This window comes from Scomber japonicus, chromosome 24, assembly GCF_027409825.1.
Source record: "Scomber japonicus isolate fScoJap1 chromosome 24, fScoJap1.pri, whole genome shotgun sequence".
NCBI lineage: Eukaryota > Metazoa > Chordata > Actinopteri > Scombriformes > Scombridae > Scomber > Scomber japonicus.
The window spans coordinates 2,400,575-2,416,316 of NC_070601.1; the positions used below are offsets into that span (position 1 = coordinate 2,400,575).

At 43.7% G+C, this 15,742-nt stretch overlaps 1 protein-coding gene across 1 annotated transcript in view; it reads right to left on the bottom strand.

Annotated features, from left to right (window-relative positions):
- Positions 1-1,364: 1,364 nt before the first annotated feature.
- The window catches only part of LOC128354623 (receptor-type tyrosine-protein phosphatase-like N), a 37,003-nt gene continuing 22,625 nt past the window's right edge, over positions 1,365-15,742 (bottom strand). The window contains 12 exon segments of the mRNA XM_053314847.1: positions 1,365-1,436; positions 3,241-3,314; positions 3,750-3,814; positions 4,686-4,739; positions 7,932-8,098; positions 9,073-9,192; positions 9,377-9,454; positions 9,649-9,722; positions 9,937-10,084; positions 10,713-11,009; positions 13,382-13,507; positions 13,509-13,592. Coding sequence (XP_053170822.1) covers positions 1,365-1,436; positions 3,241-3,314; positions 3,750-3,814; positions 4,686-4,739; positions 7,932-8,098; positions 9,073-9,192; positions 9,377-9,454; positions 9,649-9,722; positions 9,937-10,084; positions 10,713-11,009; positions 13,382-13,507; positions 13,509-13,592 — 1,359 coding nt within the window.

A 15,742-nucleotide genomic window follows, 5' to 3' on the forward strand; every position in this document is an offset into this window, starting at 1 on the left:
CTCCACGGCTCCCAGGGCGGCAGCTTCCATGCGTCTGAATAGTTCTCTTATTTATTATATATATATGTGTTATAAATATTCTGCTACTTTTATGTTTTATTTCTTATTTTTTATAAGTTTAAATGTTCTTTAACAGTTTTAGATATTTTCAAGGAATACTTATATTGAATCTAACTCGTTAAATGTGTCTCCTGTACATTAAACTGCATTAATAAAAATAAATAAATCAGATTAAAAACAGATTAAATCTCCATTATGTATATTCAGGGTTAATCTGAGATAGATGGCAGAAAGCAGGATGTCTTTTCTTTTTAGGTCAGGACCAAAAAAGAAAATTTAAAATGAAAATTAAAAAATAAACTTGAAATAGAAGAAAATATTATATATGAGTGATAAAAGTTGAATGTGTGAATAATGTTGGAAAATGACACAAACATGAATTTCTTTACTCATTTAAATCAGGATTTCAGACCGATTGCAGCACTTAAGCACGAAAAGATTTATTGAAGGTCTCACATTACAAAATAGCTTTTTTTTCTTCATTAATAGCATTTCTTTTCTTTTTCTTTATATTTTTTTATTCCATTTTCTGACTTGCGTGAGGTATACAACAATATATTCAGTGACTTAAAATGATCTGAATGGCACACAGAGAAATATGTTAGTATTAAGACGGGAAGCAACCAGCCTTTTACTTTCTTTATCTATATCAGTACAAATTTAACACTTTCCCCTTCTTTAAAAATAATCATTTAAGAACATTTTCAGCTTTTTAAATGAGCTTTTTGTTTATAATCCACTTTCTTTTTTCTTTTTTTTACTCGTGTTGCTTCCTCTCTGAGACAAAAATCACAATGCAGCACAGATTACAACAAACTTCAACCACATTTAATAAAAGAAAAATTAAAAATAAAGCAAATTTCTGCTTCAATCTGGCTTCAACTGGAAAATAGCTACCAGGTGTTTCAGGCAGGATTTCCACAGGTTAGAAGTTAAACGTTTAAACAGCCTGCGGTTCAGAGAGGTGAGGAGTTTAGCACACATGTAGCTTTATAATCTCTTTATTGTTTAGTAAAATAGCTTATCTGCAGCCTCTAAAACACTTAGTAGTTTTTTAATTTCAGATTACATTTGAATGCAACACTTTTTTTTTTTTTTTTTTTTAGAGTAGCCAAATTTCCCTGACGCACTTGAACGCATCACCTTTTCCTCACAGGTGCTTAAAAATCCGAGCCTGCGTAAATCCGTCCTGACGTCACCTGATCAGGTTTTTACTGTGACATCACCGTTTGTGTTTCAAGGCATCTTCGTCGTCATCATCATCGTCATTGTAAAGAGAGGAGGAAGAGGAGGAGAGGAAGGTTTCACTGAGGCAAAGCTTTGAGGATGGCGTTGACTTCTTCAGCAACAGCTGTGAGAGCAAACTCAAACTGGTCCTGGAGAGAGAGAGAGAGAGGGGGAGAGAAAGAGGAAGGGAGAGAGAGAGAGGGAAAGGAAGAAGGAAAGAAAGAAGGAGGGAGAGAGAAAGAGAGGAAGGAAAGAAAGAGGGAGGGAGAGAGAGGGGGAAGGAAATAGAGAAGGAGAGAGAGAAAGAGAGAAGAGAGGGAGCGAAAGAGAGAGAGAGAGAGAGAGAGACGAAGAAAGAAAGGAAGAAAAGAGAGGAAAGAAAGGGGAAATTAAAGAAAAAAGGAAGGGCGCAAAGAAAGAGAAAAGAAAGAAGAGGGAAGGAAGAAAGGAAAGAAAGAAATAAAAGAGAAAGGAATGAAAGAAAGGAAGAAGGAAGAAAAGAAAGAGAGGAAAGAAAGAAAAAAGGTAAGAAGAAGAATGAAAAAGAAAAAGATGATGGAAAAAAGAAAGAAATAAAGTAAGAAAAAAGGGAAGAAAGAAAGAATCATATTTAATACAGATGAGTATAATAATGTCAGGTTGCAGAGGACGTCACAGTGATGAGTGCTGGGAGCTTGAGTTGCTCGGCCAGCTCCACCATCAGCTACCCGTCCTGCTAGTGTTCGAGGATGTGGAGCTCACACACTATATTACCATCGTCATAGTAACACTTCCTCTGTGGGGAACTAACTACTAACCAGCTCTTAATCCTCCTGAGCTGTTCAGGACTTCAGGTGATGAATAAAATCAGACAGTTCATCGTGTCTCAATTTTTTTAGTTTTATTTTTTTAACAACTTTATTTAAGGCATTTTTTCAGATGTATAAGAGTAACAAACATACAAACGAATAATCAAAAAATACAAAATACAAGATATCAGATCTCGTGAACATAATCCTGTACTAGTGCCCTCCCCACATACCCTCCCTTGGGACCAAGAGTACAAAAAAAAAGGGGATCCAATGTTGCAAAAGTATGACATCAAAGGACTAGTCAGACAGGTTTAAAATACCAACATAACATGATTGGTTAGAGATTTAACTTCTTTACATAATCAATAAGAGGAGACCACACTCTGGTGTTTAGTGTATGTCTTATCTCTTCTAACTGAAGCAGAGATAGAACCTCCTGAATCCATCTCCTGAAGGGGGGGGGCGGGCATTTATTAGATTTCCAATTCATTGAGATCACCCTGCAAGTTATAAGGCTGCAGAATGCTATTGCTCTCTTTTGTTCAGGCCTGGACTGGGACAAAAATTCAGCCCTGGACTTTTTGGTCTTGAATAGGCTGATTTGGGGGAAGTCATTATCGGTAGAAATGATCAAAAATTAGAGAATGCGTGGGTGGGACTCCTGGGCCTCTGTAGCCTATCATAGGGCCATTGGACCAGGTATTCTTTAAACAGACAAGCCAATGGGTCTCTGCTGTGTCTGCAGGCTGCAGCGGAGCTCTGTGGGCCAGTGCATGTCTCTGCTGTGGGCCGGGAGAGTTACCATGGCAACTAAATGAACAAATAAAAAATAAAAAACGGGCAGCCATCGGCCCATTATTGATCGGCCCACCGGGAAAAGTCCCGGTACTCCCAATGACCAATCCACCCCTGCTTTTGTTTATTAGTGGTGTATATTTCTGAGGGTGTGACTCCAAACTAAGCGGTGAGTGGGGGGTTGGGTTTGAGGGGTGTGTTGCATAGAACAGATAGACAGTCGAAAATGGAGGACCAGAAATTAACTAAAGAGGGACAGGACCAGAACATATGGCCCAGTGACACTTGGTTGCCACACCTAGGACAGGTAGGGAGAACAGACGGGTATATTTTAGCTAGCCTATCATCATGTCACAGTTTGACTCACCTTGGTGCGAACCATCCCAGGTCTCTGATCCCGAACGTGCTCCAGCGTAGCAGCGATGTCGATCTCCTTCACACCTGCAGGACGATGGGACACACACACACTTATAACACATCCTAAAACACACACACACACTTATAACACATCCTAAAACACACACACACTTATAACACATCCTAAAACACACACACACTTATAACACATCCTAGGAAGGAAAGGAGGGAGGGAGGGAGGGAGGGAGGAAGGAAGGAAGGGAGGAAGGAAAGGAGGGAGGGAGGGAGGGAGGGAGGAAGGAAGGAAGGAAGGAAGGAAGGAGGAAGGAAGGATGGAGGGAGAAAGGAAAAGAGGCAGAGAGGAAGGAAGGAAAGAAGGACAGGAAAGAAAGAAGGGAGGAAGGTAGGGGGAGGAAAGAAAGAGAGAAGGAGGGAGGAAGGGAGGAAGGAAAGGAGGGAGGGAGGAAGGAAGGGGGATGAAGGCAACAGAAATGAATCGTATATAAACGTATTTCTCACCTTTAGCCATACGATTCAGCACCATGTCGATCAGGATGTAAGTCCCAGTCCGGCCCGTACCGTCGCTATGGAAACAACAACCAGGACATTTACACCAAATGCAATAACTTCTCTGTGATTTACTATGACGTGAGGCTAATCTGCACATTTATGGACATTAAACATCATTATTATTATTATTATTATTAACACATTAACATTATCACACACTAGAGGAATCAATGGACTTCATCATTATCAGTGTTGGGGAGTAACCAGGCGGGGAGTTCCTGTCCTCTGAAATGAAGCCAACCAGGAAGTAACTTAGAGCTGCATTCTATCAAAAGGCCACCAGGGGGCGACCGTCTCTATACAAGTCAATGGAGAATTCACCAACTTCTCACTTGATTTCTAACCTCAGTAAACGTTTTCAAAATGTGTTTATGGTCTCAATCGCTAGTTTAAAGCCTTCTTCAATGCAGTATGATGTTCATTTGGGACATTTTGGCCTCCCTGATTTTATATGTGACGATAAAGCAGGGTATGCATTAGGGCGTGGCTACGTCCTGATTGACAGGTTGATTGACCAATGTCCTCCAGATCCAGCCCTCGTAACCATAGCAACCTCCCCGCTCCGCCCATGGCCCCGCCTCATGCCCATATAAGTAGAATCCATGTTTTTATTTTTCCCAGCATGCACCTGAATTTTTCAAGATGGCGCTGCCTAGATTAGAAACTATTGGCTTCCGAGCAGCAGTCCACAAACCAATGGGTGACGTCACGGATGTTACGTCCATTTCTTTTATACAGTCTGTGGGAGTAACTAGTTCCTTGTAATAGCGATATGTAATTTAATAACAAAAGAAATGTAACTATAATATAATAATATCTTATATCAATAACTTGTATTTATAATGTACATTTAGTTAAATAAAGCTTTAAATGTTAAATGTTTACCTGCAGTGAACGATGATGGGGCAGGAACGGCCTCGGTAGCACTTGTTCACCTTCCTGAGGAGAAAAGAAATAACAAAAATAATAAATATGATTAATTAACCAAATAATTGTGATTGTTTTTCCTCCTCTAAACTTCTCATCATGTAAACCAGGTGTCAAACTAATTTTTGTTCAAAGGCCACATACAGCCAAATTTGATCTCATGTGGGCCGGACCAATAAAAAGATGGAAAGAAGGGAAAAGTGATAGGAAGGAAAGACAAAAGGAAGGATGGAAGGAAGGAAAGGAAGAAAGGAAAAGAAGATGAAGGAAGGATGGAAGGAAGGAAGGAAGGAAGAAATTAAAAGAAGATGAAGAAAAGATGGAAAGAAGGAAGGAAGGATGGAGGGAAGGAAACAAAGAAGGAAAGAAGACAAGGAAGGAAGGAAGAAAGGAAGGAAGGAAGAAAGGAAGGAAAAGAAAATTAAGGAAAGATGGAAGAAAGGAAGGAAGGAAGGATGGAGGGAAGGAAACAAAGAAGGAAAGAAGACAAGGAAGGAAGGAAGCAAGGAAGGAAGAAAGGAAGGAAAAGAAAATTAAGGAAAGATGGAAGAAAGGAAGGAAGGAAGGATGGAGGGAAGGAAACAAAGAAGGAAAGAAGACAAGGAAGGAAGGAAGCAAGGAAGGAAGAAAGGAAGGAAAAGAAAATTAAGGAAAGATGGAAGAAAGGAAGGAAGGATGGATGGAGGGAAGGAAACAAAGAAGGAAAGAAGACAAGAAAGGAAGGAAAAGAAAATTAAGGAAAGATGGAAGAAAGGAAGGAAGGAAGGATGGAGGGAAGGAAACAAAGAAGGAAAGAAGGCAAGGAAGGAAGAAAGGAAGGAAAAGAAAATTAAGGAAAGACAGAAGAAAGGAAGGAAGGAAGGATGGAGGGAAGGAAACAAAGAAGGAAAGAAGGCAAGGAAGGAAGAAAGGAAGGAAAAGAAAATTAAGGAAAGATGGAAGAAAGGAAGGAAGGAAGGACGGAGGGAAGGAAACAAAGAAGGAAAGAAGACAAGGAAGGAAGGAAGAAAGGTAGGAAAAGAAAATTAAGGAAAGGTGGAAGAAAGGAAGGAAGGAAGGATGGAGGGAAGGAAACAAAGAAGGAAAGAAGACAAGAAAGGAAGGAAAAGAAAATTAAGGAAAGATGGAAGAAAGGAAGGAAGGAAGGATGGAGGGAAGGAAACAAAGAAGGAAAGAAGACAAGGAAGGAAGGAAGAAAGGAAGGACAGAAGACAGGAAGGGAAGAAAGGAAAAGAAGATGAAGGAAGGATGGAAGGAAGAAATGAAAAGAAGACAAGAAAAGAAGACAAGAAAAGAAGGAAGAAATGAAAAGAAGACAAGGAAGGAAGGAAGCAAGGAAGGACAGAAGACAGGAAGGAAAGTGGGCCGGATTGGACGCCTTGGCCGGCCGGTTCTGGCCCACGGGCCTCATGTTTGACATCCCTGATTTAAACAAACAACTTTACAGCACAAAGAAATAAGATAAAAAGCTGAATTCAACTTTAACATAATAACATATTTATCTAATGACATCACCTGACTTGGAGAGATGCAGATAATCGTCATGAATGAACAGACAGTAGAAACATGCACAGGAAATAGTTACTTCTGCAGCCATCACAGATTTATGCACCAATAATATCTCCTGGATTTAACTTCCTCCTGTCGTCCTCCCGGGTCAAATTGACCCCATCTCTCTTTTTGACTGTTCCTTCCTTCCTTCCTTCCTTCCTCTTTCTTTAATTTTTCCTTTGTTCTTCCCCTCCTTCCCTCTTTCTTTCCTCATTTCCATCCATCCTTCCTTCCTTCCTTCCTTCCTTCCTTCCTGCCTTCGTTCCTTCCTTCCTTCCTTGCTTCCGCTTTTCCTGCCTCCCTACCTCTTTACTCCTTTCCTTCCCTTCCTTCCCTCCTTCCTTCCTCCTTTCCTCCCTCTCTCCTTACTCCATTCCTTCCTTCCTTGCTTCCCTCCTTACTTCCTTTCTCTTTTCCTACCTCCCTACCTCCTTACTCCCTTCCTTCCTTCCCTCCTTCCTTCTTCCTTTCCTCCCTCTCTCCTTACTCCATTCCTTCCTTCCTTCTCTGCTTACTTCCTTCCTCTTTTCCTACCTCCCTACCTCCTTCCTCCTTTCCTCCCTCTCTCCTTACTCCATTCCTTCCTTCCTTCTCTCCTTACTTCCTTCCTCTTTTCCTACCTCCCTACCTCCTTACTCCTTTCCTTCCTTCCCTCCTTCCTTCTTCCTTTCCTCCCTCTCTCCTTACTCCATTCATTCATTCCTTCATTCCTTCATTCCTTCCTTCCTTCCTCCTGTCCTTCCTTGACCTGAGGACAACAGGAGGGTTAAAATCGACTCATTTTTAGAATCAAGAAAAATGAGTCGATTTGCATGTTTAAAAAAAAAAAAGCTGAAATCTACAGAAGTGACGTTAGACAGAGAGAAAGAAAGACCGAAGAGGGAGGAAGAGGAGGAGGAGGAGGAGGAAGAGGAGGAGGGGGGGAGTTTTTCGGCGATGGACCTCCTGCTGCAGCCACATCAGTCCATGATCATTTTTGTGACTATGCAACTGGACCCAGACTACTAGCTGCAAATCACAAGAATGACACAGACAGATATGTTCAATAAATAAACCAAAGGGCCCCGCTGACCTCCATCGCACAACAGGGAGGAGAGGAAGGGCAGAGGAGGAGGAGGAGGAAGAGGAGGAGGAGGAGGAGGAGAGGACCGAAGGATGAAGGAGAGAAGCAAGGAGGTGTTTCTAATTCATATCAAACCTTCACAGGAACCTAAACCTCTAAAACAGGAAGTTCAAACTCACAGAGTCAGAGATCTAATGTGGGCCGAACCAGTAAAAAGATGGAAGGAAGGAAGGAAGGAAGGAAGGATGGGAAAGAAGGAAGGAAGGAAGGATAGAAAAGAAGGAAGGAAGACAGGAATGAAGGAAGGAAGGAAGGAAGGATGGAAAAGAAGGAAGGAAGTAGGCAAAGAGGGAAGGAAGGAAGGATGGAAAAGAAGGAAGGAAGGAAGGAAAAGAAGGAAGGAAGACAGGAATGAAGGGAGGGAGGAAGGAGGGAAGGAAGGAAGGAAGAAAATAATGAAGGAAGGAAGGAAAGTAGGCCGGATTGGACCCCTCTGCGGGTCGGTTCTGGCCCACGGGCCTCATGTTTGACCCCCTGCCCTCTCCTCTGTGTGCACAGTGAGGATGTGAGGGTGCAGGTGGGTGCAGTACCTGCGGAAGTCCAGCAGGGGGCGCGTGGAGGTGGGGATGCCCTGAGCCGGCCAGCTGAGGAAGTGGAACTGAGTGAGGGTCCGGGTCTCCTGCGTCTGAACGTTCTTCAGGTAGAAGCTTCGAACCAGGAAGTCGTTACACCAGATGTGCTCCGACACCAAGTTCACCTGCAGGACCGACCAATAGGAACACAGCGGCTGACTTCTTTAACACCAGCAGAAGAAGAAATACTGAAGTACTGCAGTATTATGATGTAGTATGCAGTATTACAGTAAAAGTACTGCAGTATTATAGTGATGTAGTATGCAGTATTACAGTAAAAGTACTGCAGTATTACAGTAAAAGTACTGCAGTATTATAGTGATGTAGTATGCAGTATTACAGTAAAAGTACTGCAGTATTATAGTGATGTAGTATGCAGTATTACAGTAAAAGTACTGCAGTATTATAGTGATGTAGTATGCAGTATTACAGTAAAAGTACTGCAGTATTATGAGTGATGTAGTATGCAGTATTACAGTAAAAGTACTGCAGTATTATAGTGATGTAGTATGCAGTATTACAGTAAAAGTACTGCAGTATTATAGTGATGTAGTATGCAGTATTACAGTAAAAGTACTGCAGTATTATAGTGATGTAGTCTGCAGTATTACAGTAAAAGTACTGCAGTATTATAGTGATGTAGTATGCAGTATTACAGTAAAAGTACTGCAGTATTATGAGTGATGTAGTATGCAGTATTACAGTAAAAGTACTGCAGTATTATAGTAAAAGTACTGCAGTATTATAGTGATGTAGTATGCAGTATTACAGTAAAAGTACTGCAGTATTATAGTGATGTAGTATGCAGTATTACAGTAAAAGTACTGCAGTATTATGAGTGATGTAGTATGCAGTATTACAGTAAAAGTACTGCAGTATTATGAGTGATGTAGTATGCAGTATTACAGTAAAAGTACTGCAGTATTATAGTGATGTAGTATGCAGTATTACAGTAAAAGTACTGCAGTATTATGAGTGATGTAGTATGCAGTATTACAGTAAAAGTACTGGTAGAATTTGCATACTACAGTAAAGTACAAGTACCTCAAACTGTACTACAGTAAAGTACTATATAAAGTGAAGTACTAGAGTAAAGTACCTCGTAGATGTGATAGAGGGAGGAACCTTCATCAGGCCAGTAGCGATCACACTGTTTCTCTCCGTCTTCCACCAGAGCCGTCATCATCACGATCACAGTGCAGCCGTTCTCCCAAACCATCTACACAAGGGTCCAATATACATAAAATGCTGCTTCTATAACTTTAGTAAATTAAAAGTATCGGCACTTATCAGACAACATATTCACCGATAATGTTAATGTGTGATAAATAGATATAATAATAATATAATAATAATAATAATAATATATTTAAACTTCTTGTATTAATTAGTGAGTCACTGACCTGCCAGAAGTCAGAGATGGTGTGTGACAGCGGACCCTGGGTGGCGATGTAGGCCGGCATCCGGGGGTCGTGTTCAATCTGGAGGAGGGGAGGTTGGGGGGTTGGGGGTGAAAGGTCACACAGGGGTCAGAGGTCATTTAGGGATCACTGGACCGGCTGCATTCCTTCAGGAGACTCTTTTTTTTGGGGGGGGGGTTTAGTGTTAAATGAACCATAAATGAAGCTCTGGGAGGAGGATGAATGATGCTGTTACCACGGCGACCGAGACTCACTATGGTGCTGGCGTTGATGTAGTCGGAGCGTGAAGGGTTGATCTCGGCTTTCAGCTTCACCCTCGAGTGATCGTCTGAAGGAGGAGGGGCGGGGCGGGGGGGGGGGGGGGCAACAAAAACAGAGACATTTAACCCCTTCATGTCCAGCTCACATTATTTATTTATATTCAGGTTTATTTTTTTGCATAATTTTGGACACTTTCAGACTATTTTTGGAAATTTTTGGATCTCAACAAGACTTCAAAATAAAGTTCAGCGTGTTTGCAGAAAGTTTGGCTGCAGACTCACAGGGAACAGAGTCGGGGCAGCGGTTCTTCTTGGTGTTGGCGTCGCTTTGAGCCGTGGATACGACACTGGGCTCGGCTTGGTAGGAGCACAGAGCCTCCCACTCCTTCATCAGGCGGTCCTTGTTCCTCAGGTGATCCTCCATGTAAGCCTGCACACAGGAAGTACTTAGTTAGTCTAGGAAAAGATAGGATGGGATAGGAGAATGATGAATGAGTGATTAAAGCAGCAAAATCACCAATCAGTGACCCTCTATGATGTCATACGCTGATGTCATCACTCACCAGGATCATGTGACCTGTGATGATGTTACTCACCAGGCTCATGTGACCTGTGATGATGTCACTCACCAGGATCATGTGACCTGTGATGATGTCACTCACCAGGATCATGTGACCTGTGATGATGTCACTCACCAGGATCATGTGACCTGTGGAGCTGTGACTCACCAGGATCATGTGACCTGTGGAGCTGTGACTCACCACGATCATGTGACCTGTGATGATGTCACTCACCAGGATCATGTGACCTGTGATGATGTCACTCACCAGGATCATGTGACCTGTGATGATGTCACTCACCAGGATCATGTGACCTGTGGAGCTGTGACTCACCAGGATCATGTGACCTGTGGAGCTGTGACTCACCACGATCATGTGACCTGTGATGATGTCACTCACCAGGATCATGTGACCTGTGATGATGTCACTCACCAGGATCATGTGACCGGTGATGATGTCGCTCACCAGGATCATGTGACTTGTGATGATGTCACTCACCAGGATCATGTGACCGGTAGAGATGTCCATGTTGGCCTGTGCCGGCTCCTCGCACCATGACGGCGTGCTGCTGTGGGAGCTCGGACTTGGCTGAGCGCCGTCGCTGAACTGAGACGAGACGCTGCTCACCCTGGAGTCTGCACCTCCTCCTCCTGCTGCTCCTGCACCTCCTCCTCCAGCACCACCTCCTCCTCCTGCTCCTCCTCCTCCTCCTCCTGCTCCTCCCACGGCACCGAGGGCGGCGGCTTCCATGCGTCCGAATGCACCTTTGGAGGCCATGTGCTGACGACACAGGTCCTGATGAGCCAGTTATGCATTTTTTATAGTTCTCTTATTTATTATATATTTAAAATACTACTGCTATATAATACTAATACTACTACTACTAAAATGCTACTTTTATGGTGTTTATTTTTAATTTGTATAAGTTTTTAGGATGGGATAGTTTATAAGTCTTTAAAGCAGGGGTGACAAACATGCGGCCCCCGGGCCAGATCCGGCCCGCCGAGGGGTGCGATTCGGCCCACTTGCCATCCAGTGCTCTTTTCCTTCCTTCCTTCCTTCCTTTTTTCCTTCTGTCCTTCCTTCCATCTGTCCTTCCTTCCATTCTTCCCTTTATCCTTCCTTCCATCTGTCCTTCCTTCTGTCCTTCCTTCCATCTGTCCTTCCTTCTGTCCTTCCTTCCTTTCTTCCTTCCTTTCTTCCTTCTGTCCTTCCTTCCTTCTGTCCTTCCTTCCTTCCGTCCTTCCTTCCTTCCATCTGTCCTTCCTTCCTTCCTTCCTACCTTCCTTCCTTCCTTCTGTCCTTCCTTCCATCTGTCCTTCCTTCCTTCCTTCTGTCCTTCCTTCCTTCCTTCCTTCCATCTGTCCTTCCTTCCTTCCTTCCTACCTTCCTTCCTTCCTTCTGTCCTTCCTTCCATCTGTCCTTCCTTCCTTCCTTCTGTCCTTCCTTCCTTCCGTCCTTCCTTCCTTCCTTCTGTCCTTCCTTCCATCTGTCCTTCCTTCCTTCCTTCTGTCCTTCCTTCCTTCCGTCCTTCCTTCCTTCCATCTGTCCTTCCTTCCTACCTTCCTTCCTTCCTTCTGTCCTTCCTTCCATCTGTCCTTCCTTCCGTCCTTCCTTCCTTCCATCTGTCCTTCCTTCCTTCTGTCCTTCCTTCCATCTGTCCTTCCTTCCTTCCTTCTGTCCTTCCTTCCTTCCTTCCTTCCATCTGTCCTTCCTTCCTTCCTTCCTACCTTCCTTCCTTCCTTCTGTCCTTCCTTCCATCTGTCCTTCCTTCCTTCCTTCTGTCCTTCCTTCCTTCCGTCCTTCCTTCCTTCCATCTGTCCTTCCTTCCTTCCTTCCTTCCTTCCTTCTGTCCTTCCTTCCATCTGTCCTTCCTTCCTTCCTTCTGTCCTTCCTTCCTTCTGTCCGTCCTTCCTTTCTTCCTGTCTCCCTTCCTTCTGTCTGTCCGTCCTTTACTATCTCTCTTTCCTACCTTTCTTCCCTCCTTCCTTTTGCCTGTCTTTCCTTCCTTCCCTTCTTATTTCCTTCTTCTTTCCTTCCATCTTTTTAATAATCCGGCCCACATGAGATCAAATTGGTTTGTATGTGGCCCTTGAATGAAAATGACTTTGACTCGCCTGCTTTAAAATGTTCTTTAACAGTTTGAGATATTTTCAGTTTTAGCCTAAAGAATACTTGAAGCTACTAAAATTGATATTTGAGAGTTTAAAAAAAGCTAAATTACAGTTAAATGATATTACTCCTATTAAACAGCACATTTAATTATATCTATATCCCTTAGAGAAATATACTGCTTATATATATATATATATATATTATATTCTTACTTTGATAGATTTTATTACCTATATTCTTAATTTTCCTTTTAATTTATTTCTTATGATGGCTTAAACCCTTAAACAGGCAGGAGTGGAAAATTAGATGTAAAAAATCCTTACTAGTTATGTCATTTGCACCTAAAGTAAGGAAGGAAGGAAGGAAGGAAGGAAGGAAGGAAAGGAGGGAAGAAGGAAGGAAAGGAGGGAGGAAGGGAAGGGAAAGAAGGAAGGGAAGGAAGGAAAGGAAAGAAGGAAGGGAAAGGAGGGAGGAAGAAGGAAGGAAAGGAAGGAGAGAGAAAGAAGGAAGGTAGGGAAGAAGGAAGGAAAGGAGGAAGGAAGGAAGGAAGGGAAGCAAGGGGAGGAAGAAGGAAGGAAGGAGAGGAAGGAAAGGAAAGGAAGGAGGAAGGAAAGGAGGGAAGGAAGGGAGGAAGAAGGAAGGAAAGGAAGGAAAGGAAGACAGATGAAGTAAGGAAGAAAGACAGAAGGAGGGAACATTTACCCTAACAGCTGAACTTAGATCTGAGGAAAGAAGGAAGGAAGAAGGAAGGACAGATGAAGGAAGGAAGGAAGGAAGGAAGGACAGAGAAGGACCCGGAGGACAACAGGAAGGTTAAAGAGTCTGTATCTCCTGGTGCACGTTGCATGTTTAAGGGTTAAAGCTGAATTTATAATAATGTGATGTTTTATTAAGCTTAACTTTTATGTGCATATAAATATATATATATATATTACTTTTATTACCTTAACATGTTTCAGATGATATGTTTTATTGCTTTTATATATATATTAATTTCATTGTGTATTTACCCCCTGTCCCCCCGCCCCCCTGCCCCCCCCCCCCCCCCTCACCTGGTACTCCTGGTGGCTGAAGCTGCCCCCCTCAGGTCCCAGGCCCAGCTTCTTGGCGGCCAGCCGGTGAGCGTGGTGACGCAGGCAGGCTATGGTCATGGTGGCCACCAGGATGCCGCCGATGCACCGCCATGGCAACCAGCGTGGCGAACACCCAGCGGGAGCCAGGCTGGATTCTGGTCGCCAGGGGCAACGCCTTCCCATCATTCCTCTGTGAGGGGCGAGAGCACAAAGAGAAGAGGGGCGGAAAGATTAAATATCATTAAAACAAACAAAGTATCCCATCCCATCCCATCCCCATCCCATCCTATCCTATCCTATCCCATCCTATCCCATCCTATCCAATCCCCATCCCATCCCATCCTATCCCATCCATCCTATCCTATCCTCCTATCCTATATATTACTATTCTAACCAACCCATCCCATCCTATCCTATCCCATCCCATCCTATCCTATCCCATCCTATCCAATCCCATCCTATCCTATCACCATCCTATCCCATCCTATCCTATCCCATCCTATCCCATCCTATCTATTCCCATCCTATTCTAACCAACCCATCCTATCCCATCCTATCCTATCCTATCCCATCCCATCCCATCCTATCCTATCCCATCCTATCCTATCCCATCCTATCCCATCCTATCCCATCCATCCCATCCTATCCCATCCTATCCTATCCTATCCCATCCTATCCTATCCCATCCTATCCATCCTATCCTATCCTATCCCATCCTAGCCCATCCTATCCCATCCTATCCTATCCTATCCCATCCCATCCTATCCCATCCCATCCATCCTATCCCATCCTATCCCATCCTATCCCATCCCATCCTATCCCATCCCATCCTATCCTATCCCATCCTATCCCATCCTATCCCATCCCATCCTATCCCATCCTATCCTATCCTATCCCCATCCTATCATATCCCATCCTATCTATTCCCATCCTATCCCATCCTATCCCATCCCATCCTATCCTATCCCATCCTATCCTATCCCATCCTATCCCATCCTATTCCCATCCCATCCTATCCCATCCTATCCTATCCTATCCCATCCTATCCTATCCCTATCCCATCCTATCCTATCCCATCCCATCCCATCCGATCCTATCCTATCCCATCCTATCCTACTCTATCTCTATCATATCCTATCCCATCCTTTTCTATCCTATCCTATCCTATCCTATCCCATCCCATCCCATCCCATCCCATCCCATCCTATCCTATCCATCCCATCCCATCCCATCCTATCCTATCCCATCCTATCCTATCCCATCCCATCCTACCCTATCCCATCCTATCCTATCCCATCCTATCCCATCCTATCCTATCCCATCCTATCTTATCCCAACCCATCCCATCCTATCCCATCCTATCCTATCCCATCCTATCCTATCCTATCCCATCCCATCCTATCCCATCCTATCCTATCCTATCCTATCCTATCCTACTCTATCTCTATCCTATCCCATCCCATCCTATCCTATCCTATCCCATCCTATCCTATCCTATCCCATCCCATCCTATCCCATCCTATCCTATCCCATCCTATCCCATCCTATCCCATCCCATCCTATCCTATCCCATCCTATCCTATCCCATCCTATCCCATCCTATCCCATCCCATCCTATCCCATCCTATCCTATCCCATCCCATCCTATCCATCCTATCCTATCCTATCCCATCCTATCCTATCCCATCCCATCCCATCCCATCCTATCCCATCCTATCCTATCCTATCCTATCCTATCCTATCCTACTCTATCTCTATCCTATCCCATCCCATCCTATCCTATCCTATCCCATCCTAGTCCTATCCTATCCCATCCCATCCTATCCCATCCTATCCTATCCCATCCTATCCCATCCTATCCCATCCCATCCTATCCTATCCCATCCTATCCTATCCCATCCTATCCCATCCTATCCCATCCCATCCTATCCCATCCTATCCTATCCCATCCTATCCTATCCTATCCCATCCCATCCTATCCCATCCTATCCTATCCCATCCTATCCCATCCTATCCCATCCCATCCTATCCTATCCCATCCTATCCTATCCTATCCTATCCCATCCTATCCTACTCTATCTCTATCATATCCTATCCCATCCTTTTCTATCCTATCCTATCCTATCCTAGTCCCATCCCATCCCATCCCATCCCATCCTATCCTATCCCATCCTATCCTATCCCATCCCATCCTAACCCTATCCCATCCTATCCTATCCCATCCTATCCCCATCCTATCCTATCCCATCCTATCTTATCCCAACCCATCCCATCCTATCCCATCCTATCCTATCCCTTCCTATCCTATCCTATCCCATCCCATCCTATCCCATCCTATCC